At 45.6% G+C, this 26,836-nt stretch overlaps 1 protein-coding gene across 2 annotated transcripts in view; it reads right to left on the bottom strand.

Moving 5' to 3' along the window:
* Positions 1–26,836, bottom strand: part of reps2 (RALBP1 associated Eps domain containing 2) — a 282,650-nt gene that overhangs the window by 204,850 nt on the left and 50,964 nt on the right. For both annotated transcript variants that reach the window (XM_070893049.1, XM_070893050.1), the window contains exon 2: positions 13,193–13,316. In XM_070893049.1, coding sequence (XP_070749150.1) covers positions 13,193–13,316 — 124 coding nt within the window. The remainder of the gene's footprint in view (positions 1–13,192; positions 13,317–26,836) is intronic.

The raw sequence follows: 26,836 nt of genomic DNA, 5'->3' as shown, positions 1-26,836 counted from the left end.
CCTGAAAGAGCAAACCTCGCTAAGGCACAGCCCCCAGACCGTATCGCCACCAAGGCTATGCCCGGGAACGAAGGGTCACCCGCAACGGTTCTCCCAAATGGGACTGGGACCAGCCAGGATCCCAAACCAAATAACGCCCAGGCAAGCGAGTCAGCAGTTCCCTGTGCACTTCTAGATGGCTGCTCCTCAGAGAGCAGCAGCGACCTGGGGTGCAAGGAGAGGACAAGGAGGTCACAGGCATCTGTGAACCTGTCCAGCGCTTGGAGCAACGGCAAAAGCCCCGAGAGCAAGCAACTTGAGCCAACCGTGTTCCCACTGCCAGCACTGGGCACCACGCCACCACCAGACTACCTGGACACCATCCAGCAGCTCTGACACTAGTTTGTCCTCACGCACCAGTGCTGACCCCAGCTCTGACTCCAAGTGTATATTAAGTATGCACCTCACCAATCAAAGGTACTTGCCTCACAACAGCACCACGAATGTGATGCTGCAAATGCAAATCTTTCTTTTTGGGACTTGAATGTAATGAGCCCCTGGCACAATCTGTAGCTGGGGGAGGGGGGGGGGGCGGGGGGGAAGAGGGAGAAAGAGAGAGAGAATGGAGTGGCCATGGATGCACAAACAGAAACCACCAGCATCTCTACTGCCAACGAAACACCACCCACTCATCCAAGATGAAAACGATCCTCCAAGGGTCAACCAGATAGAGCTAAGCCCAGAGCAGTCAATGCGATTTGCACGAAGGTCTTGGGGGAGAGTGATGTCATGTATCCTACCATTACATATGATGCATCACCAGAGGGCACTGCAGTGGGAGACTTGTAAGTTACCTGTACAGGTATGCCTGATCTAGTATAAAAGGCAGGCCACCATGTGTGATCCTCACTCGAGTTACCAATTAAGGACTACGGTCACTACAGTTCAAGTACAACACATTGCCTTGTGGAGTCATCGTCAGAGCATCTAAAGACATAACAATCCTGACTTGGAAAAATATTACCGTTCCTTCATCAACACTGAGTCAAAATGCTGGAACTCCCTCCCTAACAGCACTGTAGGAGCACCTTCACCATACGCATCGCAGAGGTTCTCAAGGGCAATTAGGGTGGCCAATAAATGTTGGCTTTGCCAGTGATGCCCACATCCCGTGAATGAATTTTAAAAAATGTAAATATTTGATATTATAGTGGCAGACTTTAACCAGCCACATTCTGTTGCCAAAGGTATGGCAAGTCTTTCAGGTGATGGAGAGATTGGAAATATACAATCACAATCACTAAGGAAGTGGTACTCAGTAAGATAATGAGACTAAAGGCGGATAAATCCCCTGGACCTAATGGCTTGCATCCTAGGGTCTTAAGAGAAGTAGCGGCAGGGATAGTGGATGCATTGGTTGTAATTTACGAAAATTCCCTGGATTCTGGAGAGGTACCAGCAGATTGGAAAACTGCAAATGTAACGTCCTATTTAAAAAAGGAGGCAGACAAAAAGCAGGAAACTATAAACCAGTTAGCCTAACATCTGTGGTTGGGAAAATGTTGGAGTCCATTATTAAAGAAACAGTAGCAGGACATTTGGAAAAGCAAATTTCGGTCAGGAAGAGTCAGCATGGATTTATGAAGGGGAAGTCAGGTTTGACAAATTTGTTGGAAATCTTTGAGGATATAACGAACAGGGTGGATAAAGGGGAACCAGTGGATGTAGTTTATTTGGACTTCCAGAAGGCATTTGACAAGGTGCCACATAAAAGTGGCAGATACTGCACAAGATAAAAGTTCACGGGGTTGGGGGTTATATATTAGCATGGATTGAGGATTGGCTAATGAACAGAAAAGAGAGTAAGGATAAATGGTTCATTCTCGGGTTGGCAATCAGTAACCAGTGGGGTGCCACAGGGATCAGTGCTGGGACCCCAACTATTTACAATCTATATTAATGACTTGGAAGAAGGGACTGAGTGTAACCTAGCCAAGTTTGCCGACGATACAAAGATGGGAGGAAAAGCAATGTGTGAGAAGGACACAAAATCTGCAAAAGGACATAGACAGGCTCAGTGAGTGGGCAAAAATTTGGCAGGTGGAGTATAATGTTGGAAAGTGTGAGGTCATGCACTTTGGCAGAAAAAAAAGTCAAAGAGCAAGTTATTATTTAAATGAAGATTGCAAAGTGCTGCAGCGCAGCGGGACCTGGGGTACGTGCATGTAACACAAAAGGTTAGTATGCAGGTACAGCAAGTGATCAGAAAGGCCAATGGAATCTTTATTGCAAAGGGGATGGAGTATAAAAGCAGGGAAGTCTTGCTACAATTGTACAGGGTATTGATGAGGCCACACCTGGAATACTGCATGCAGTTTTGGTTTCCATATTTATGAAAGGACATACTTGCTTTGGAGACAGTTCAGAGAAGGTTCACTAGGTTGATTCCGGGGATGAGAGGGTTGACTTATGAGGAAAGGTGGAGTAGGTTGGGCCTCTACTCATTGGAATTCAGAAGAATGAGAGGTGATCTTATCGAAACGTATAAGATTATGAGGCTTGACAAGGTGGATACAGAGAGGATGTTTCCGCTGATAGGGGAGACTAGAACTAGAGGGCCTAATCTTAGAATAAGGGGCTGCCCTTTTAAAACTGAGATGAGGAGAAATTTCTTCTCTGAGGGTTGTGGATCTGTGAAATTTGCTACCTCAAAGAGCTGTGGAAGCTGGGACATTGAATAAATTTAAGACAGAAATAGACAGTTTCTGAAACGATAAGGGAATAAGGGGTTATGGAGAGTTGGCAGGGAAGTGGACCCGAGTCCATGAGCGGATCAGCCATGATCGTGTTAAATGGCACAGCAGGCTCCTATTTCTTTATGTTCTTATAGGGTCCAAACTTGATTTGTAAACTTGTGACACTGAAGATGAGAATGATTGATATTGAAACAAGGATAAATGGCACTGGATGGTATATCAACGACTGAGCACACTGGATACAGCAAAGGCTATGGGACCCGACAACATCCTGGCTGTCGTACTGAAAACTTGTGCTCCAGAACTAGCCGCGCCTCTCGCCAAGCTGTTCCAGTACAGCTACAACACTGGCATCTATCCGACAGGTATGTCCTGTCCACAAAAAGCAGGATAAATCCAATCAGGCCAATCACCGCCCCATCAGTCTACTCTCAATCAACAAAGTGATGGAAGGCGTCATCGATCGTGCTAGCAAGTGGTATTTACTCATCAATAACCTGCTCACCGATGCTCAGTTTGGGTTCTGCCAGGACCACACAGTTCCAGTCCTCATTTTAGTCTTGGTCCAAACATGGGCAAAAGAGCTGAATTCCAGAGGTGCGGCAAGAGTGTCCTTGACATTTGATCGAGTGTGGTATCAAGGAGACTTAGTAAAATTGAAGTCAATGGGAATCAGGGGAAAAACTCTGCACTGGCTGAAGTCACAACGAGCACAAAGGTAGATGGTTGTGGTTGTTGGAGATCAATCATCCCAGTCCCAGGACATTGTACAGGAGTTCCTCAAGGCAATGTCCTCGGCGACATCACTGATGACTGCACAGTGTTCACTTCCATTCACAACTCCTCAGAAAATCAAACAATGCATGCCCGCATGCAGCAAGACCTGGACGACATTCAGGCTTGGGCTGATAAGTGGCAAGTAACTTTGTGCCACACAAGTGCCAGGCAATGACGATCTTCAACAAGCGAGTGTCTAAACACCTCCCTTCGATATTCAACAGCATTACCATCACCGAATCCCCCACCATCAACATCCTGGGGTCACCATTCACCAGAAACTTAACTGGACCAGCCACATAAATACTGTGGCAGCAAGAGCGGGTCAGAGGCTGTGTATTCTGCGGCAAGTGCCTCATCTCCTGACTCTCAAGCCTTTCCACCATTTACAAGGCACATGTCAGGAGTGTGATGGAATACCCTCCACTTGCCTGGATGAGTGTAGCTCCAACAGCACTCAAGAAGTTTGACACCATCCATGACAAAGCAGCCCGCTTGATTGACACCCCATCCACCACACTCAACATTCACACCCTCCACCACTGGCGCACCATGGCTGCAGTGTGTACCATGTATAAGATGCACTGCAGAAACTCGCCACGGCTTCTTTGGCAGTACCTCCCAAACCTGCGAGCTCTACCACAGAGAAGGACAAGGGAAGCAGACGCATGGGAAAACCACCACCTCCATGTTCCCTCCAAGTCACACACCATCCTGACCTCGAAATATATCACTGTTCCTTCATCCCTGGATCAAAATCCTGGAACTCCCTTCCTAACATACGGACTGCAGCGGTTCAAGGCGGCAGCTGCTCACCACCACCTTCTCAAGGACAATTAGAGATGGGCAATAAATGCTGGCCTCACCAGCGACGCCCACATGCCGGAATGAATTTATTAAGACTTTGTAACATTCTATGTTGGTCTCCTCTCCTCCAGCACGTGATGAGTACCATGGCTGTGACCACCCTGACCTTCCACTCTGAACTCCAGTGGACCACTGACCCTCCCAATGCCTGTCCCGAACCAAGCCTCAGATTACCTACCATCAAGGGCGCTACCCAATGCCGAGCTTGCAGCCAATATCTCGCCGTAGGCAACTAGACTCACACAGCAGTGCCTGGTCTCCAGTCGTCCTGGGCCCCCTTACCACTGGACCAAGACCGTGCTCAGCAAAGTCCATGTGGTAGCTGGTGTGCAACGACCACCCCATGTTAAAAGAACACACGCAAAGGCATCTTCCACTCCTTTGACATGAAGTTCGGGACCTGGAATGCCAGGACCCTCATGGACAACTCCAACAGCGATAAGTCGGAACACCGCACTGCCATAGTTGCCCGGGAACTTAGACGCTTTGATGTAGACATCGCTGCCCTAAGCAAGACCCAACGGGCAGGGGAAGGCCAGCTCAAGAAACAAGGTGAAGGTTAAACCTTCTTCTGGAAAGGGAAACCAGAGCAAGAACGCCATCTCCACGGAGTCAGTTGTGTCATCAAAAACGAGCTTGTCGACCGCCTCAAAGACTCCCACTGCGGAGTTAATGAACGGCTCATGATTCTCCGACTCACCCTATCCCAGAATCAATGCACCACAGTCATCAGTGCGTACGCCCCAACACTCGATGCGACAGATGAGGCCAGAGGGTTTTTACTCCCACCTCGAAAAATCCCTGTCCCGCGTTCCTGCGGACAACAACTGATCCTCCTCGGTGACTTCAATGCCAGGGTCGGCAAGGACACAGCCCTCTGGGGAGGCGTGATTGGCAGAGAGGGGGTAGGGAAAACCAACTCCAGTGGTACCCTACTGACAAAATGTCAAGAACAAGACCTTGTCATCACCAACACCTTGTTCCACCAGAGGAACAAATACAAGGCATCGTGGCAACACACTCACTCCAAACACTTGCACCTGCTTGACTATGTCATCGTCCGAGCCAGGGATCGCAAGGATGAAGGATGTGTGCATCACCCGCGCCATGACAGGAGCGGACGACTGCTGAACGGACCACCTATCCATCATTGACATCAACATAGCCCCAAAGTGGAGGGGGCAGCAGAAGCAGTGCCGCAAAGGTCAACGCCGGGGCACTCAAACGACCCAGCTAAGAGAGTCCTATACAGTCAGCGCCTCACCGATAACCTGCCGTGCCTTGATGACCCCGAGACATAGAATGCCCACAGCGCTTGGTCTGCCCTCCAGACCTCCATAACCAGTGCCTGCGAAGAAATGCTCAGTCACTCAACCAGGAAACACCAGGACTGGTTTGATGAGAATGACCAGGGGATCCAAGAGCTAATAGATCACAAGCGCAGGGCATTTCTGAACCTCAACAACCCAACTCGGGAGCAGCAAGACAGCATTACAGATGACTTAAGGCTGAGGTCCAACAAAAAACTCGGGACCTAAAGAACAGATGGTGGATGGAAGAAGCACAGGACACACAGCAACTGGCCGACGGCCATGATGTGCGAGGATTCTTCACAGCAGTCAAGGCAACTTACACCCCACTGCTGGCCAAGAATGGGGAAACACTCATCAAGGACACCGAGGCAGTCAGGGCCTGCTGGAAGGAACACTTCAAAGATCTCCTCAATCAAGACTCTGCCTCTGACTCGAGTGTCCTCGACTCCATCCTACTGCATGCTATCCACCAACACCTCAGTAAAACCCCAACACTGCAACGAGGTAGAAAAAGCCATAAGGCAGTTTAAGAACCACAAGGCTTTGGGAGCGGATGGAATCCCTGCTGAGGCACTGAAATATGGCAGAGAGGCACTGTTGGCGCGAATGCATGACCTCATCTCTCTTAGCTGGAGGAAGGCGAGCATGCCAGGGGATCTCAGAGATGCAGTGATCATGACCATCTTTAAAAAAAGGGGACAAGTCCGACTGCAGCAACTACAGAGGAATCTCCCTGTTATCAGTCACTCGGAAAGTCATCGCTAGAGTCCTCCTCAACCGTCTTCTCCCTGTGGCTGAGGAGCTCCTCCCGGAGTCACAGTGCGGATGTCATCCCCTACGGGGCACAACAGACATGATTTTTGCAGCACGAAAGCTGCAAGAAAAATGCAGGGAACAGCGCCAGCCCTTATACATGGCCTTCTTAAACTTTACAAAGGCCTTTGGCACTTCAGCCGAGAGGGTCTATAGAGCATCCTCCTCCGTTTCGCGTGCCCCCAAAAGTTCGTCACCATCCTCCGCCTGCTCCACGACAACATGCAGGCAGTGATCCTTACCAGCGGTTCCATCACAGACCCAATCCACATGCGGACCGGGGTCAAACAGGGGCTGCGTCATCGCCCCAACCCTCTTCTCAATCTTCCTCACTGCCATGCTCCACCTCACACTCAACAAGCTCTCCGCTGGAGTGGAACTAAACTACAGAACCAGTGCGAACCTGTTCAACCTCCGCCGTCTCCAGGCCAGGTCCAAGACCACCCCAACCTCTTTTGTCGAGCTACAGTACATGGATGACACTTGTGTCTGCGCACATACAGAGGCTGAACTCCAAGCCATAGTCAACGTATTCACTGAGGCATATGAAAGCATGGGCCTCACGCTAAACATCCATAAGAGAAAGGTCCTCCACCAACCTGTCCCTGCCACGCAGCACTGCCCTCCAGTCATCAAGATCCATGGCGCGGCCCTGGACAACGTAGACCATTTCCCATACCTCCGGAGCCTCTTATCAACAAGGGCAAACATTGACAACGAGATTCAACACTGCCTCCAGTGCAGCATTTGGCTGCCTGAGAAAGAGAGTGTTTCGAAGACCAGGCCCTCAGATCTGCCACCATGCTCATGGTCTACAGGGCTGTAGTAATACCCGCCCTCTTGTATCGCTCAGAGACATGGACCAAGTACAGGAGACACCTCAAGTCGCTGGAGAAATACCACCAACGATGTCTCCGCAAGATCCTGCAAATCCCCTGGGAGGACAGATGCACCAACGTTAGCGTCCTCGACCAGGCCAATATCCCCAGCATTGAAGCACTGACCACACTTGATCAGCTCCGCTGGGCAGGCCACACTGTTCGCATGCCAGATACAAGACTCCCAAAGCAAGCACTCTACTCAGAACTCCTTCACGGCAAACGAGTCAAAGGTGGGCAGAGGAGACATTACAAGGACACCCTCAAAGCCTCTCTAATAAAGTGCAACATCCCCACTGACACCTGGGAGTCCCTGGCCAAAGACCGCCCTAAGTGGAGGAAGTGCATCCGGGAGTACACTGAGCACCAAGTCTCATCACCGAGAGCATGCAGAAATCAAGCGCAGGTAGTGGAAAGAGCGTGCGGCAAACCAGTCTCACCCACCCTTCCCCTCAATGACTATCTGGCCCACCTGTGACAGGGACTGTGGTTCTCATGTTGGATTGTTGTCACTTAAGGACTCATGTTTTTTTTAAAGAGTGGAAGCAAGTTTTTCTTCGACTCCAAGGGACTGCCTATGAGCATCTATAGGATGGGGGTCCTTTGTAATTGTAGTCATTTGGGTCGTTGCGTATTGAAAGGAATTGGCAGTGGCAAGATCAGAGTTCACTTGTTGGGACCAGCTGTAATCAGGTTTCAAGTTCTCAACCCCAGAATTTGCGGTAGGGGGGCAGGGGTTAGGATGCATCCTCTGCCCTCTCTCCACACCACCTGTACTGATGAGAAATATATATATATCTGCTATCTATGGGAAGATAGCAGAGCAATGGGATTAGTTTTGGATTGCTCTAGTAAAAGAAAGGGAGTGCGCACAGATGAGTCAGCCCAAATGGCCTCTTTCTGTGCCTTAAACATCTATGGTTTTGTGCAACCTTCAAAATAGATGCAATACTATTTATCAAACAGGTACTCCAGCAAATTTCAATTTATGTTGAAGATTGATCACAATCAAATGTTTAAGGATTAGAAACATAGAAAATAGGTGCAGGAGTAGGCCATTCGGCCCTTCGAGCCTGCATCGCCATTCAACGAGTTCATGGCTGAACATGCAACTTCAGTACTCCATTCCTGCTTTCTTGCCATACCCCTTGATCCCCCTAGTAGTAAGGACTACATCTAACTCCTTTTTGAATATATTTAGTGAATTGGCCTCAACAACTTCCTGTGGCAGAGAATTCCACAGGTTCACCACTCTCTGGGTGAAGAAATTTCTCCTCATCTCGTTCCTAAATAGCTTACCCCTTATCCTTAGGCTGTGACCCCTGGTTCTGGATTTCCCCAACATTGGGAACATTCTTCCTGCATCTAACCTGTCTAAACCCGTCAGAATTTTAAACGTTTCTATGAGATCCCCTCTCATTCTTCTGAACTCCAGAGAATACAAGCCCAAGGAATTAAATGATGAATAATCTTGGAAATTTGTGTGCATGTGTGTATATATTATATATATAAAACATTTTTTTTAATAGATTCTTATTCACCCTTCACTTAGAAGGGTGAATAAGAATCTTATATATATATATATATATATATAAAGCTAATGAGAATTTCACACTCCTCAAAATGTTTTAACAAGGCTGCCAATTAACACCACAACATTAAGGTAACCTGACAAGACAGAAACAAGAAACTGGAAACTGAATATTTTCAGTTTCTGTCTATGGTGTTGAATTAATTGCAGTTCTTCTTTGGAATTCCATGAGCAAGTACATTGATTACATAAATAATAAACTATGTTACACACGCAGACCTTTACTGAAATAGAGAATGTTGCAGAAATGGTACAAATACCTAGGCAAGCTGCAGAGAGTAAATGCAACATTTTCACAAGTTTGTTCCTCATTCCCAGTCCAACTTCATGAATTCAGAAAAACTTCAATCATAAAGTTAAAACTCGTGCATGTATCCAGAAAAATTCAGCATAATTAGATTGTTTGATGATACATATTAGATCATGGGGAATTGTGTTAAATTATCCATAAATTTCATGAAAATTAAGTACTTCTGCAAAATCTGTACATCTGTAACAAGGAGACTCAAACGATAAAAAGAATAGCTTTTTTTACATTTCAAAGGCCAGAGTGCTTGGAGCTTTTTTAAAAAGTTCAATGTAAACGGAATTCACTTTATTCCCCACAGCCACACATTCTTCAATAGGTGGACGAGTAGGCGATAAACCAACTGACAACGTAATTAACATTAAACAGATAAATGTACAAAGGTGTCCTCGAAAAGTCAAAACAATAAAGACGCTTCTCTCAAGCAATTTCTACATAGAATTGATCCTCGAAATAGGGATGCTTAGTTTTAGAATGGTGAAACACTACAACGGATTCACGAATTTAGTTTAGTCTCTCTGATGGCTACAGATCTGGGTGTAAACAGCCCCATACAAGCCCACATTCAGAAGCTCAGGGCCACAGAATTTTCCATCAAAAATGACCACTGGCTCCTCCCATACTCACTAGCTTGACCCGTGTCTTCACCCCAGACAAAGCTGTCAATCAAGAATCCCCTACACCAGGGTGGCCCGATTCACCAATCTGTGCCAGATAACCTGAACGATTTGTTCAAGATCCCGGTGAATACATATCAAAACAAAAGACAGTAACAGATGCAGCTGTCATAACTACATTAAAGCAACAGCTATTCAAACAGATTCTAAAAAGATAAACACAATACTGGCCCTTAAACTGACTCTCCATGATTGCAGCTGTAATAATCCAGCTGTCACCGGTCAGCAAATATATTTCGAAAACACAATGGGCTCAATTTTCCCCAAAGCTTTTTTTTGGCGTACTTGAAGAGTGCCGCCCGTTTTTTGGGGGCCCAAGTACACCAAAAAAAATGTTGCGAGTTTCCCCGTTGGACTTATTCATTTTGGTTTGGCCTAACCGGTCCTTTAGTTTGGGGCATGGAGCCTTGATCTGCGCCAAAAAAAAAAATCAGGTTGCCACGGTAACCATGGACACAATGCGAGCTGAGGCTGCAAAGTGAAACACACAGTTAGTTCCCAACACATTAAAACACATTGCAGCAACTTACCTCCAATTATTAAAGCCGGTCCCGCTCCCCGGCCCTGGCCAAAGGGCTTGCTGGTCTGCTTGCCTAGCCCGCCCAGAGCCCCTTGCCGGTGCCGAGCCAGCTCCAGCTCCCCCACCCGCCCCAGCTCCGAGTGCCTTGCTGATCCCGCTACTGTTCCCCCCACCCCGAGCCGAAGGGCTTGCCGGTCCGTTCCCCCGCCCAACCCTGGCCACGAGTGCCTTGCCAGTCCGCTCCCCTGCCCCTAGCCCTGGCCGAGTGGCCTCCCAGTCCGGTCAGCTCCCCCGCCCCTAACCCAGGCCGAGTGGCCTCCCGGTCCGTTCCCCCGCCCCTAGCCCCTAAGCCCAGGCCGAGTGGCCTCCCGGTCCGCTCCCCCGCCCCTAGCCCTGGCCGAGTGGCCTCCCAGTCCAGTCAGCTCCCCCGCCCCTAACTCAGGCCGAGTGGCCTCCCGGTCCGTTCCCCCGCCCCTAGCCCCTAACCCAGGCCGAGTGGCCTCCCGGTCCGTTCCTCCGCCCCTAGCCCCTAAGCCCAGGCCGAGTGGCCTCCTGGTCCGCTCCCCCGCCCCTAGCCCTGGCCGAGTGGCCTCCCAGTCCAGTCAGCTCCCCCGCCCCTAACTCAGGCCGAGTGGCCTCCCGGTCCGTTCCCCCGCCCCTAGCCCCTAACCCAGGCCGAGTGGCCTCCCGGTCCGATCCTCCGCCCCTAGCCCCTAAGCCCAGGCTGAGTGGCCTCCCGGTCCGTTCCCCCGCCCCTAGCCCCTAAGCCCAGGCTGCACTTACCTGCGCCGATTTCTTTAACTCTCCAGAAGGTTTTCTGCAGAGGCCACATACTCCAGTTCTGCTTAGGCCAGTGTAACTCTCAGCTGGCCAAACTTGCCTAAATGGTCAGAATTGGCACAGGTGGCAGGTTATGCCTCCTTTGGCTGAAAAAAAAACTTTAAAAATTGTAACTAACTGAGTTACATTAGTGCAAATTGATTGGGGAAACTGTTTTTTTTTTAAACTTAGGCCAAGAAAAGCAGCCTGCTCCAAAAAAACGTCGCAAATCACCGGGGAAAATTGAGCCCATGGACAGGCCATCCACCACAGAATTAATAATTACACACATATACCCCATTGGAGCACATGCAGTTAACCCGCCAATGTTATGAACTCTTTCATATTACATTGCTGTCGATGAACCTGGGTTTAAACCCGATATGCTGTGACAGGAATCAAACAAATAATCTTCGATACATGTGCCCCAATCTTGTCACATGGATTATCAAGACCTAAATTGGACAGGTGGTCACCATACCTGGGATACAACTTTACTTGAACCCCAGACTCCAAATTCCCAATCTCAGTTGTGTTACCATGGGGAACAATTAAGCAGAGACTATGCACTTCTCCACAGGAAGATTATGGGGGGGGAGGGGGGGGCGGGCAGAAAGAGGACAGATAATAAAATGTCAAGAAAAATCTAGACAAAGTTTATCCCAACCTGCTTTTGCACAGCATCTAACAGTCAGTTGCAAGGCATTTTAGATTAGGACCATATCATCCACTAGGTCCAATGGTCATGGATGATCAATGATACAAAGGACATATCCTAATCTCGCCTCCTAAAAATCTTGTCTCTGACAAAAGGACACACTGACAGAGTGTTCCATAGCGTAAGCTGATATCTGTACAACACCACACAGCTAGTTTCCAAGCTTCCCAAGCCATTAAGGCAAAGACAAAATCAAAAGCAGCCAATTCTCTACAGGAAGAAAGAAACAACGCTGGAGCACTGCTCTCATGCACCTCCTAGTAACCAGTTGTGAAGTACTTTTAGATCATTGGCACTCTTGTTCCTGTCTGCCAAGAGCTAATTTCATGCACTGCTCACCACCTTATCAGTGATGGGTGCTAATTTCCATTATACAAGATGAAAAGCTAGAGTCTAAAAGGCATAGGTACACGTGGCTGTAGGTTTGCTGCTGCTCCTGTTTATATTTAAGTTTGAAATCGACATGATGTGAGAACTGGCTGCACTCTTAACACACCTTTGCAACAGCAATTTCAGAGACTCTGGAACAAGTCACCTGTGACATTTTGAATGATCGAGGAGTGAAGGGTTATGGGGAGCGGGCAGGGAAGTGGAGCTGAGGCCAAGATCAGATCAGCCATGATCTTATTGAATGGCGGAGCAGGCTCAAGGGGCCAAATGGCCTACTCCTGCTCCTATTTCTTAATGTTATTTTCTTATGAATCTTCTCTATCAAGGAAAATAAAAAGTGCAATACGTCCTTTAAAAAGAGAGAGGAAAATACAAATATGTCTAAGCTGTAAAACTCAAATGAAATTTTTAATTAAATAATCCCAGAAAACATGACATTTATTCAGATTAAACTTCAGACATTGGTCATCCAGTTTCACTTGCACAGGAGCATTTTCTTTAACTCAAAAAACGTGCTGAAATTTTCCCAAGCAGCATTTAACCCACATCATATTTTAATTTTCAAATTGAGAATAGGCATAAACATTACTATGCAGGCTCATGAAGAGGAGTGAGCATTGTCCAATTTGCCATCATGTTAACAACTAATGGCTAACTCATTTGCAAGGCAAGACTGTTCACTTCTGCCCACCGAACCCATTTGGTTGCAAATCTAACCTGCAATGCTTACATCAACACCTCAACAACAGCTATATGACCCAATATTAAAAGCAGTATTATTACTTACCACTGTTAATGCTTTCCAGCTGTACTGGAAGGCCAGACTGGGCTGCAGCTATTAGTTTCAGCGCAATGTAAAACTGACCACGACCAAAATAACCCAGTTGCTTTGCACCACATAGGTTCATGATCTAAGAGGACCAAAGATTAATAGGTTAATGCCATGGTAAAGGACGCTTCTCAAAAATTATTTCCAAATTATTCAAATGACACTTTGATTTGCATAACTACTAACGATAAACAGCAGCACAAAGGAAGGAAAATATATTTATGGATTAGAGGTCACAAAACGCATTAGAAAACTGAAGTAAAAATGTAATTCATATCCAATTTTTGCTTGCTTTAAAGTCCATTTTTTTTTATTCCACGTTGCATTACATTACATAGAACAGAAGGATAATACATAAGAGAACCCCATCAAAAAGAGTCTCATTTAACAACTCGCATTCAGCCTTCAGTATAACCGTAATTTTGATTATTATTTTATAAGCCCACGCAATCAGTTCCTGCTAAAATAATTTGGGCAAGAGAAACAGCCACATGAAACTGGTTATCAGAGTAAGGGTGTTGACCATCCCATTTAAATGTATTCAAACTGTAGGCCTTCCATAAAAAATCAGACAACAGTCCACATGCTAACTAAAGAGAGGTGACCTGCCCCTCAATCACACTATGGCTCTCTGATAGAGAATTCAAACAGGCTGCAAAGTTGAGAAAACACAGACCCTTGCTTGCGTGAGAGTTAGCACATTGCATTGAGCTATAACTCACGCTTGACATTTCAGGACTTTGAGCAGCGAGCCAATTATGGGCTAACAACATATCAATTGAGCCAATAAAGTCAAAGGGGGTGAGGTCACGATTGTAAATTGATCCAGGATAAGTACAGCCATTTTTTGCCATGTGTTTCAGAAGGACAAAGGACCTGGCATAAAGCCAGCACAGTTTGTTGCAGCTGCCAGAATAAAGTTATGTTAAACTATCACCGGAGTTCGCATCTCATTGAAAATTAAGAGATCTAACAATTTTGGCATCACGAACAGGATCGCTGAGGAAAGAAACTGAATTTTGGACATCGGACCTACATACTAAGGTAAGGACTCCTTTATAAAAGTCCTCAGTCAATTGTCTAAATTCACCTCCCCTTCTACGCGATTCCGAAAGCCTCCGGTTTGCGAACCCTCCGTTTGGTAATCGGCTCGAGGTCCCATAGACGTCTAAACTTCGGCGGTGTGTTAGTTAATTCATCACCAACCCACTGATCGGCTGGAAAGCCTACGACTCGAGACCCCAGTAAAGAAATTAGTACTATGGCAGCAGGAGATAAGAGCAAAGAATTGCCTACAACTGTTAAAGGCAGGCGGGCATCACCTGAGGTTTTGATAGACGAAATCCTCCAACAGTTGAAAGAATACATAGAGCAACAATTCAACTTCTCTAAAACCTATATTAAGATCGAACGAAAATACGGAACCTCCAAAGGACAATGGTCCTTGGACGAGATCATAAGGGTCTGGGGAAAAACGACCCATATGAAAAATAAAGAGCGAATCAGATGGTCCTTAGCTGTTATGGGACAGAGCCGACAGCGGAATTAAATTATAACGCGTTCCCAACATGATAGGGACCTGACCAGTACAAAGGACCAATTGCAAGCGGTTTGTGAACAATTGAGACAGAAAAAGCTTGAACTTGAAAAGTTGGAAGCGGAAGTTAAAGATCTTAAAGGTGAAATTAAACGAGGGAAAAAATCATTAGGTCAAGAGACAGTAATAGGAAAAGGAAAATGTATCGATCAATTCCCAGGGTACATGTTTGGAAAAAATTAAAAGCGCAAACCCGAAGACACGACCATGGAATATAAATACGGATTCTGAATCCTCCTACGATACAGGGTTGGAGGATGAAGAATTAGGGGTGCGCTTTGCCCCATTTAAAAAAAGACGAGTTGTAGTCAAATCAGAAGAGACCGCAGATGAGGGCGGAACCAAAAAAATGAAGAAAAGGCTGTATGAAAAATACTTAGTATCATGATCTGGCAGACCCAGAGAAAATTAATAAATGGTCCAAGGAGTTGCCCAATCCAAAGAAAGGGGGAGTGAAAACGTGGGACCAATTGGACCGCTTAAGAAATATACATCAACTTCATCCCTGGGACAGGGTGCAAATTTTGACCATAATGGTGCCAAAAACGGAAGAAAATTGTGTGACAAGGTAAAAGGAGCTTTGGGGCGGGATGAGCAAGAATTAGACACAGGGTGGGATGCGATTAAACATTGGCTGCAAGCCATTAAGTCCAGCTAAGACAGACTGGGGAAAAATTGCAGCCTGCCAACAGAAAGGAACAGAGGAGGTCCTGGAGTATGACGAGCGGTTTAGATGCACGTGGCTAGAACATTCGGGTATCAATAATACGGATGAGGAAATAGATGAACAAGAGTTTGGACCCCTGAAAGCAGTTTTCGTGGCAGGTCTAAAGCCAGAACTGTCCAAAATGCTTAAGGTAGTGTTACTGGACTAGGAAGGTAGAGGAACTATCTTTGCAGCGTTGGTGGAGTGATGTAACCAATTAGACAGGGATATGGGAGCTAAAGTCCGAGCTGTGCAGTCTATGGGATGGAAATCCCAGGATTCCGGTAAACAGTCATTAGGAAAATTACCCGGAAAATGTCATTATTGTGAGAAAGAAGGTCACTGGGCCAAGATGTGCAGGGCAAAACAGCAAGGTCGTGGCCGGGGAAGAGGACGCAGCCAGAGATACAATTCAGCCAACAAACCAGGCTTGTCACAAGATAACGACCTCATAGGAGCATTTAAACGACTGACAATAAAACAACAGAAGCAATTACTTGGGATAGCAAAAAACGATTAGAGCTCGCCCTGGCCCCACTCCTCGCATTAATACAACAATGGGGAAATGGGCTATATATAACTGAGAGTGGGTGATAAGGATGTGGACTGTCCTTTAGACACAGGGGTGGAATTAACATGCCTACCCCTACAATATGGAGACTCTTTGCCGTTGGAGGGTAGGGTACGTACAGCCTATGGAGTTGGGGGCCATAAAATGGAAATTAAAAGACCACCACCAGTACTTATAGGGCTGGGTCCACATGAACTAACCACGCCGGTCTGGATAGGCCCAGCAGATCAACCCCTTTTGGGAACGGACGTTCTAATCCAAGTAGATTCATCGTTGCATTTCGAGGATGGTCAGGTGACATGGTCAATTAGAACTTTGAAGAAAGAAGAATTGAAGGAACACCCGATATGGGCTAAAGATAAGAACGATTGTGGCCTACTCCAGATGGAGCCTGCGTCATTTACCGGGAACACGTCTCCATGCACTAAACAGTATCCCATCAGTCCAACTGCCATCGCGGGAATCTTACCGGTTATTCAGCAATTGGAGAAACAAGGGGTGCTTATTAAAACGCATAGCTCCTCCAATAGCTCCGTGTGGCCGGTACAGAAATCTAATGAAACTTGGCGTTTGACTGTCGATTATAGGAAAGCTAACCAGTATATTGATCAAAAAGCTCCTTTGGTCGCAGATCCCTCCACCATTTTTAATGCCCTCAAACCGGAACATAAATATTTCTCGGTTATAGATATGGCCAACGGATTTTGGTCGGTGCCTCTGGCACCGGATATTCGACAGTGGTTTGCTTTCACTGTCCAAGGACAACAGTATACTTGGACCCGGTTACCGCAAGGTTTCCACAACAGCCCTACAGTATTCCACATGGCTTTACAAAGCCATTTGCGAGAATTACCTCCCCTGTCATCCAATATGTAGACAATATCTTGCTAGCTTCAAACACGGAGGAACAGCATGAACAAGATTTACGAGCTTTGTTGGACCAACTTCGGCTGAAAGGACATAAAGCCAGCATCGACAAAGCACAAATATCCCAAGAAGAGGTTGTATACCTGGGATAAAAGATTTCACAAGGAAAGAGAGAACTTACCCAGGATAGAACTGCAGCCATTCAGGCTGCTAAAAAACCCACCACTATTTAGGAACTAAGGTCTTTTTTGGGATTGTGTAACTTTAACAGAAATTGGATTGACTCCTTCACACAGCTTGCTCAGCCACTGAATGATATCTTAAAGGGGAAACGTGCCTCTAAAGAAGCCATCACCCTCACTAAGGAACAGCAAGAGGCCTTCCCGAGTTTGAAAAAGGCTTTGTGTTCGGCACCGGCTCTGGGAATCCCCGACAGTGGTAAGCCATTTACCCTGTTTGTCCATGAGAAAGAAGGATACATGACAGCTATACTGACACAAGAACATGGGGATCGGCAAAGACCTATTGGCTATTATTTGGCAAAACTGGATGCGGTAGCCCTCGGATGGGGAAGTTGCCTAAGGGCCATGGAAGCTACATGTCGAGCGGTAATGACCACTGCGGGTCTAGTCCGCGACCAAAAGCTGATTACGGTGTGGGTACACTTGACACACACTTTGCTGTCTCTGAATAGAATGTCTCCGGTGACGGCAGCTAGATGGGCCCGCTGGACAGCAGTTTTGGAAGCTCCTAATCTCCATATCGTCCGGGCCAGCCCGGTTAATCCCGCAACTATGCTCCCGATGTCAGAATCGAGGGAGCAAGAGGGGGGAGAATGTGAAGAGCATGACTGCATGGAGATTTTAAAAGAAACAGAAGAAGCAGCCGAGGAGCCTCTGCACAACCCAGACCTCATCCTGTTGACAGATGGTTCCTCCTTTGTTGACAATGGTACCAGGAAAGCAGGATGGGCAGTTACAACCTTATATGAGGTAGTGGCAAAAGGATGTTTACCCTCAGGAACGTCAGCACAAAAGGCCAAGTTACGGGCCCTGTCAGAAGCATGTCGAATAGCAGAAAAACAGACAGCTAATGTCTACACAGATTCACATTATGCTTTTGGAGTCGCTCACGACTTTGGTCTGTTATGGCGGAAAAGAGGATTCCTTACTGCTGCTGGTACACCTATCCAAAATGGAAAAGAAATCCGAGACTGTCCATCCTGAAGTGTAAGGTCCATACCAAGGAAAATACCACGGAAGCTCAGGGAAATGCTCTAGCCGATCAGGCAGCTAAAGATGCCGCCTCACAGGGCATTCCCCAGAAGAACCAACACAGATGTGCAGATTGAAAGCACTCAGGACTCTGACACGAGACCTTCAAACAATGCAAGGCGAGTGCTCCAGAGAGGAAAAATGGACATGGATTGAGGCAGGAATTAAGCTATGCGAAGATGGTGTCTGGAGACAAAGAGTTACCGACAAGCCAATCGCACCACAAGCGCTTATGCCTTTTTTAGCCCAACAGATCCACTCGTGGGGACGCTTGGCCTCAACAGATGACGGCACGGTTCCAGAAAAGCTGGTGGGGTCGGGGATTTAAAAAACACGCCAGCTGGTAGCAGACCATTGTGTGGCCTGCCAGAAAAATAATTCTGGACCCATCACGGTAATGCCCCAACTGAGGTCCCCTGCCCTTGTCGGACCATTCCAGCATCTGCAGGCTGATTATATATCTCTCCCTCCATGCCAAGGATACACTAACATTCTCGTCATGGTCGACAGATTCTCTAGATGGGTAGAAGCTGTCCCAACTAAAGCAGCCACAGCCAATCACACTGCAAAGATCTTGTGTCAGGATTACATTCCCCGATGGGGAGTCCCGAGTAGCATCAACTCAGATCAGGGACCACACTTCACAGGTGCTGTCTGCCAAGAAGTCTGTAAGTTACTAAACATTAGGTGGGATTTACACTGTCCTTATCACCCACAATCATCAGGACAAGTAGAGCGAATGCATCAAACTCTGAAACAATGGCTTGCCAAATATCATCAAGAAGGAACACCATGGCCCCAGGCACTACCAATAGTGCTATGTACCATTAGGGCAACCCCAAACAGAACTACAGGTCTAAGCCCATTTGAAATTATAACGGGAAGACTCATGTCGCTGCCAGGAACTATTGATTTACAGAAAGCTGATGTTCATTTAATGAGTGACACTCTTATCATACTGTCAGAACTTAACCAATGCTATTCGTTCTGTTTCCCGACAGGTATCGGCAGCTTGGAGTAATCCACCCGAAGGAGGACTCGACATCATCCCGGGAGTTTGGGTGTGTGTGAAAAAGTTGCATAAAGAACCTTTAGGTGCCAAGTGGGAGGGACCTTACAAAGTGTTATTGACCACCTAGGCAGCTGTTAAAGTCCAAGGAAAGAAAGCCTGGAACCACGCCTCACACGTTAAACGAGCACCCATAACTGAAGCTGAAATCTGATAAGGACTATTACTTTTTGCCAAAATGTATAAATTTACTGTACTACTGACTGTAGGTATTCTAGGCATTTGCCTACTTCTTACTAGCCGACCCTCTGCACCAAAGGGAAATAGTAGAGTACCCAGGGAATTACATGTAAATACTTTTTTATATGTCATACATTTATGCCAAACAAAGTAACATTTCTAGTTGTTGGGTAAGTGCGCACATATTCCTATTCACTCAAAGGGAGGGATTCCCTTGAGGCCAATTCCCTTGAATATCTCGGAAATGGCTGAGTGGATAATTAATCAAAATAAAACAGGCAATGCGTTTCAGGATACGGAAGACTGGGCACGTAAATGGAAGTTGGCAGGTTACAATCTGACTACCTTTGAAGGGGGATACCAACCGTGCTACAATAATTCCAAACGGCCCCCATTTTTTTATCATCAGTAATACAATGGGGTAGGAAGACCGGGGGAATTGGTCTGTCTGATTAGAAACATCAAAGGAGGTCGAAATATGGGGTATAGTAACTGCTCCCGGAATTATAATATAATCAAGCCACGGAACCGTACAAACTGGGCCGATGTGGGAATTCTTAAAGTAACGGGGATTCTGAATAAAACGGATGGAAAAGCCTGGACAGGCCCCGGAGTGTTGCTGACAAAGAAACAGCTAACGTTCATTGTCTATAATGGCACCTATTGGGTGTATGGCCACAAGGCCTACCCTTGGCCGCCCCAGAATTGGACGGGATCCTGCTATTTAGTCTACATTGTGCCATATATGTATCATATAAAGTCACTGTCAGAACATCTACACCGTCCTAAGAGAGCTATCACAGAAACAGAGCGGTTCTTTGCCATTCTGATCCCCGGGTATGGGACCGCCAAACTGGCAAGGGAATCCATTAACATGGCATCCGTTGTGGAATGGGTAGCCAATGATACCTCAGAGGCCCTAGTTAAAATCAATGCAGAAATGGTAGCAATCCGCACAGTAGCCCTACAGAATAGACTGGCCCTTGATTACATCCTGGCTGAAAGGGGAGGTACTTGCACCCTACTCGGAACTGAGTGTTGCACATATATCCCAGATAGCTCTGAAGAAATTATCCACTTAGCAGAGCATATCCAAAAGGAGGCAGAAAAACTTAAGCAATCCCCATCATTCATTTTGTAGAGCGGAGCCACTGAATGGCTAGGTTCAATAGGAACTTAATTGGTGGAAGGTTTAATTCTATTCGTTGTAATTATTTTACTTTTATATTGTTTGTTTATGTTGATTAAATGTTGTTGCAACCAGGCAGCTGTAACTGCTGTCCTGCAGGTGAGACACCTTGCAGGTCCCAGCAGACCGTCTGTACGTGGCACAGGGGTATGTTATGCTTACGGGAAGGTTGTTTAATGGTTGAATTAAGATATTGATTTGGATTAAATTGGAATGAGGTTAATTAACCGACTAAAACCAGACTTCCATTGTGGCCACAATGGAATTCGGGTTGATGTAAATTTGTGTGGAAGCTACTAGTCCGGACATGTGGCGAAACACATCAACAAATTTTAGAAGGAAACTATTAACATGTATGAAATTATTTTGTAGAATGTTTAACCAGTGATACCTGATGTTTTATGATTCAGTTTGTGAAAGAATCAAAGGGGGGATTGATAGAGAATTCAAACAGGCTGCAAAGTTGAAAAAACACAGACCCTTGTCTGCCTGAGAGTTAGCACATTGCATTGAGCTATAACTCATGCTTGACATTTCAGGATTTTTGGGCTAATTATGGGCTAATAACATATCAATTGAGCCAATAAGGTCAAAGGGGGTGAGGTCACGATTGTAAATTGATCCAGGATAAGTACAGCCAAAAGGACCTGGCATAAAGTTCTCCCAGTTCTTTAAACACAAGGGTTTGTCCCCATGATCTGAAAATGAGGATGCCCCCATATTGACACCCCAATGGTGTAAACCAGCATTTCTATCTCATTATAACGGCCTTAGAAAGCTTTGCTAATCACTGAGTAATAAAACTGTCCCGAATGGCAAGGGGCAAGATTCTCACAATCAACATTATTGGGGCCGTAACCTACCTTTGCAAAGCTAGCCACTCTAGTATGGGAATATCCAGAGATAACTGGCATGCAGAAAAAATTACTGATGTTACAAATACAGGTTTGGGAATCAGAGACGGCCACATATTTTCTTGGGCAATAAATGTTCCAAATCTGAGCCTCAGCCGAGTAACTTTCAGATCTGTCTCATTGGTAAAAGTTGCTGCACAGAACATTCAAGTACATCTAGGCAGAATGTTTCATCCCAGTACATGGTTTTTCATGTAACATCCATTTTCATGCAGCTACGTGCCATGTACATAGTAAGGGACACTGGGCCCAGCTTTGTACATCTAACTGACCCCGTTTATATTGCTAGCAGCTAATTGCCCCAGATCTGGAGAGGAAAATATACGTTCCTGGACTGCTAAAATGAATATTACAGCTACCCTATATCACTTTGTATTGAGCAGCACAAGCTCTAATTCACCTTAAAGAAACAAGGAAAATTTTCCACTGTCAAGGGGTGCAGCCACAATCATAGAAATTTACAGCATGGAAGGAGGCCATTTCGGCGTATCATGTCCATGCCGGCTGACCAAGAGCCATCCAGCCTAATCCCACTTTCCAGCTCTTGGTCTGTAGCCCTGTAGGCTACAGCATTTTAACTGCACATCCAAGTATTTTTTAAAAATATGTGGTGAGACTTTCTGCCTCTACCACCCTTTCAGGCAGTGAGTTCCAGACCCCCACCACCCTCTGGGTAACGTAATTTCCCCTCGTATCTCCTCTATACCTCCCCCCAATTACTTTAAATCTATGCCCCCTGGTTGTTGAGCCCTCTGTCAAGGGAAACATGTCCTTCCTATCCATTATATCCAGGCCCCTCATAATTTCATACACCTCAATCAGGTCTCCTCTCAACCTCCTCTGTTCCAAAGAAAACAGACCCAACATCTCCAATTTTCCTAATAGCCAAAATTATCCAGTCCAGGCAACATTCTTGTAAATTTCCTCTGCACCCTTTCCAGTGCAATCACATCTTTCCTGTAATGTGGTGACCAGAACTGCACACAATTCAGCTGCGACCTAACCAGTGTTTTATACATTTCAAGCATAACCTTGCTCTTGTATTCCATGCCTCGACTAATAAATGCAAGTATTCCATATGCTTTCTTAACCACCTTATCTACCTGCCTATTACCTTTAGGAACCTGTGGACCTGAACTACAAGGTCCCTTTGTTCCTCTACGCTTTTCAGTATCGTACTATTTAATGTGTATGCCCTTGTCCTGTTAGACCCCCCCCCCCAAATGCATTACCTCACACTTATCTGGATTGAATTCCATTTGCCACTGTTCTACCCACCTGACCAGTACATTGATATCTTCCTGCAGTACACAGCTTTCTTCTTCATTATCAACCACACACCCTATTTTAGTGACCTCTGCAAACTTCTTAATCATACCCCCATGTCATTGATATATACCACAAAAAGCAAGGGACCCAGCACGGAGCTCTGCGGAACCCTACTGGATACAGCCTTCCAGTCACAAAAACATCAACCATTACCCTTTGCTTCCTGCTTGAGCCAAATTTGGATCCAACTTGCTACTTTGCCCTGGATCACAAGGGCTTTTACTTTCGTGACCAGTCTGCCATGTGGGAACTTATCAAAAGCCTTGCTAAAATCCATTTACACTACATCATACACACTGCCCTCATAACCCCCCTGGTTACCTCCTCGAAAAATTCAATCAAGTTAGTCAGACACGACCTTCCCATAACAAATCTGTGCTGACTGTCCTTGATTAATCAGTGTCTTTGCAAATGAAGATTTATCCTGTCCCTCAGGAATTTTTCCAATAATTTTCCCACCACTGAGATTAGGCTGACTGGCCTGTAATTACTCGGTCCATCTCTTTCTCCTTTTTAAACAAAGGTACAACATTAGCAGTCCTCTGGCACCACACCTGTATCCAGAGAGGATTGGAAAATGATGGTCAGAGCCTCTGCTATTTCCTTTTTTGCTTTTCTTAACAGCCTGGGATATATTTCATCCAGGCCTGGGGATTTAGCTGCTTTCAAAGCTGCTAAGCCCCTTAATATTTCCTCTCACTATATTTATCTTGTCCAATATTTCACAGTCCTCCTCCTTGTTGCAAAGTCTGCATAGCCCCTCTCTTTTGTGAAAACCATGGATGACCCCGGGACAGGGATATATTATCAAATCAGAACTCAAGCTTGTATTTACTGGAGCTCAGTTACATCTGGATACCCTGACGAGCTTTAATTGTTGCAAGACTAAAGGTAAATGGCAGATGTGACAGAAGGCTTCCTGTCGAGCATATTTTAGGATTAATAAATGACAGTACTTGACCTCAGTTTCATTTTCTCATCTTCCAGATTAGATTTATTTTGTACTATTATATTCTGTAAATCTAAGATTTTGTAAGCAGCTTCTGCAATTAGTCTGTATGACTCAGTTTCTCACTGGACAACCTAACTGAGGGAAGGCCCTTGCTTTTGTCAGGGTCCAGCCCTCAGAACTAAAGAAAAGGGTCAACCAGACACTAATCACTTCCTTCACAGTTCATCAAAAAACATTTCCAGCCAGAGCACTGCACCTAATCACCACTTAATTGCATCCTCCTTCATTAGGCACACAACTCCCAGGGTCACATTATCCAGTCCACCACTTCCTTTAGCTTCCATTCACTCCCCTTGGCTCCTCCTCCAACAAAGGAATTACCTTCTTTTTGGCAAGCAGATGTTTAGCCCCATTTCCCCCAACCTCATCCTTTACAAGGATGATAACAGATCAGGAAAGGATGAACAAGCTGGGTCTCTTTTCTCTTGAAAAAAGGTGGCTGAGGGGTGACCTAATAGAGGTCTTTAACATTATGAAAGGTTTTGATAAAGTGGAGCGAGAGAGAGAGAGAGAGAGAGAGAATGAGAATTTTTCCCCTTGTGGGGAAGAGCATAACTAGAGGCCATCAATATAAGATAGTCACCAAGAAATCCAATTGGGAATTCAGAAAAAACTTCTTTACCTAAAAAGAGTGGTGAAAATGTGGAACTCGCTACCACAGGGAGTGGTTGAGGCGAATAATATAGATGCATTTAAGGGGAGGCTATACAAGCAAGTGAGGGAGAAGGGAATAGAGGGTTATGCTGATAGATTTAGAGGAGGAAAGACGGGAGGAGGCACGAGTGGAGCATAAACGCTGGCATGGACTGGTTGGGCCAAATGGCCTGTTTCTGTGCTGTATATACTATGTAATCCTATGTAAATCTCCATCAGCTGTCCACGTTCAACAGAAGGCTAACATCTTTCCACATTTCAGGTCCTTTGCTTGGTTTTCAGCTACCCTGACACCTATTGCTCATTACCTTCAATATCTCTTCTTCCCTCACAAAATTGTCCATTGTATTCAGTAAACCACAACGAGATGCAGCCCTAAAAAGACACCCCTCCTCCTCCTCCAATCCTCACACAAACTTTTGTTCCTTCATGCACCTCCTCCAGCCAACTGGTAATTATCCCACTGAGCCGCAACACTACTCACTCCACACTTGTATCATACAGCTACGTAAAGTCTATTATGAAACATATTTAGATCTTTTTCACATTCCCAGTGCTTTTCAATCGTCTGAGCAACAGGATTTGGTCAGCAAATCCACATCTTCTGAACCCACAGACATTCCCACAATTACTTAAGGCTTATTTAATTGTACCCACTTTGTAAACCCATACATTCTATATCCCCCAGGCTTTTGGGGTGACGCAATGATGCCCTTTCACCAGTTCAACCCCCATTTTTAAGTACTTCAGTAGTAATTCCACACAAGCCTGAGGCTTTTTCTCCTTTCAACTAGCTTACTGTTCATCTTGCCTCCAGTATCACTTCTCTTTCCATCTCTCTTGCTAAGTGCAGCAGCTCCTTGGCCAACCCATTGCTTGTCCTGGTGCAAACCAGTCTGAACAGCCAGAGTATCACAGGTACAGGAGTACTATGTAAGCAGAGATTCAAACAGTTTATATTTTTTGTAAAGCCATTGTGGGATCTGTTTACACAGAGCATATAGTGTATTACAGGTTTTTGTTTTTATAAATAGAAGCATTGGATTTTCAGGCGCACTTGTTGTTCTTGCTGCAGAGTGATGTAGATAACCTCATGAAACAGATTTCCATCCTGTTCAAGGATCTTGATAACCAGTTTCAAGCTGGGGCTTGGAGTGAGGTCCAGAGCAAGTTGGGGAAAATGAAGGCAGCGCAACTTTGGTAATGTAACACAAGCACAGTAAACCTTTACTGGCCATTTAATTTCAGGAGTAGCCAGTCGGCCTTCACTGAACAGTGGGAATAAATACTTTTTTGAGATCCAAAACAAAGATGGCAACTAATTTCTGACGGTCTAGTTCCCTTTTACTCTATCACATTCACAGTTAACACGGTATTTTGACTGGTGTGGCAATGTTGCAACAAATTCTGCACGAATGTGCACAGCACAAATGAAGTTTGGATTATTGTTCAAGTGACACATTTAGTGGCCACATCATTTGTCACAGGCATGAATGGAAATGCAGATGTAACCCAAGCATAAACACAACACACATATTAAAGCTATTCACTGAAAAGTAGAAATGTCATTTTACCGCATGACAGAAAATTTGTATTCCATGTTCATTCAACTGTGTCGAACACCAAAATATGCTGACTATTAACTGCATTTATACCTCATTACACGTTTGTAATAATCAGCAAAAAGCCAGCCTTGAGTTACAGCAACGAAAGTTAAATAATCTAGATAGAAAACTGACTGACAATATCTTTATATTATGCACTTAGATATGGTCCCAGTGTTGTTCCATATTACTCAGCTCTCCAGGCGTAGTAGACCAGCTGCTGACACGATCGCCATGTTTTTGCACAGCCACTCAATAGAAATTCAATCATTTCTTTGTCAGTGGGCCACAATAGGCCTAGTATGTTTTTGTTCAACTATGAATTCTTGCTGCTGGGCAAAAATACAACAAATAAGAAATTATATTTTGATTTTTGACCCACCCCCCAACCCCAGAGTTGTAAGACGATAGAATTCACTTCCAGGGTTAATGGTTGAAGCAGAAACTATGTCAACATTCAAGATTGGATAGGCTATGTGGAGGAAAGCGGTGAAGGAAACAGTGGGTAAATGTGATCAGGACGACTTGCTCATGCAGCGGGCAAATGCCAGCACGGAATAGTTGAGCCGAATGACCTGTTTCCATGTTGTAATTTCTATGTATTTCAATTCAAAAGATGCCAGAATTATCTTAGTT

The sequence above is a fragment of the Pristiophorus japonicus genome, chromosome 11, assembly GCF_044704955.1.
Source record: "Pristiophorus japonicus isolate sPriJap1 chromosome 11, sPriJap1.hap1, whole genome shotgun sequence".
Classification (NCBI taxonomy): domain Eukaryota; kingdom Metazoa; phylum Chordata; class Chondrichthyes; family Pristiophoridae; genus Pristiophorus; species Pristiophorus japonicus.
The sequence above is the reverse complement of the archived record's forward strand: the minus strand, read 5'-3'. Positions and strand labels throughout refer to the sequence as shown.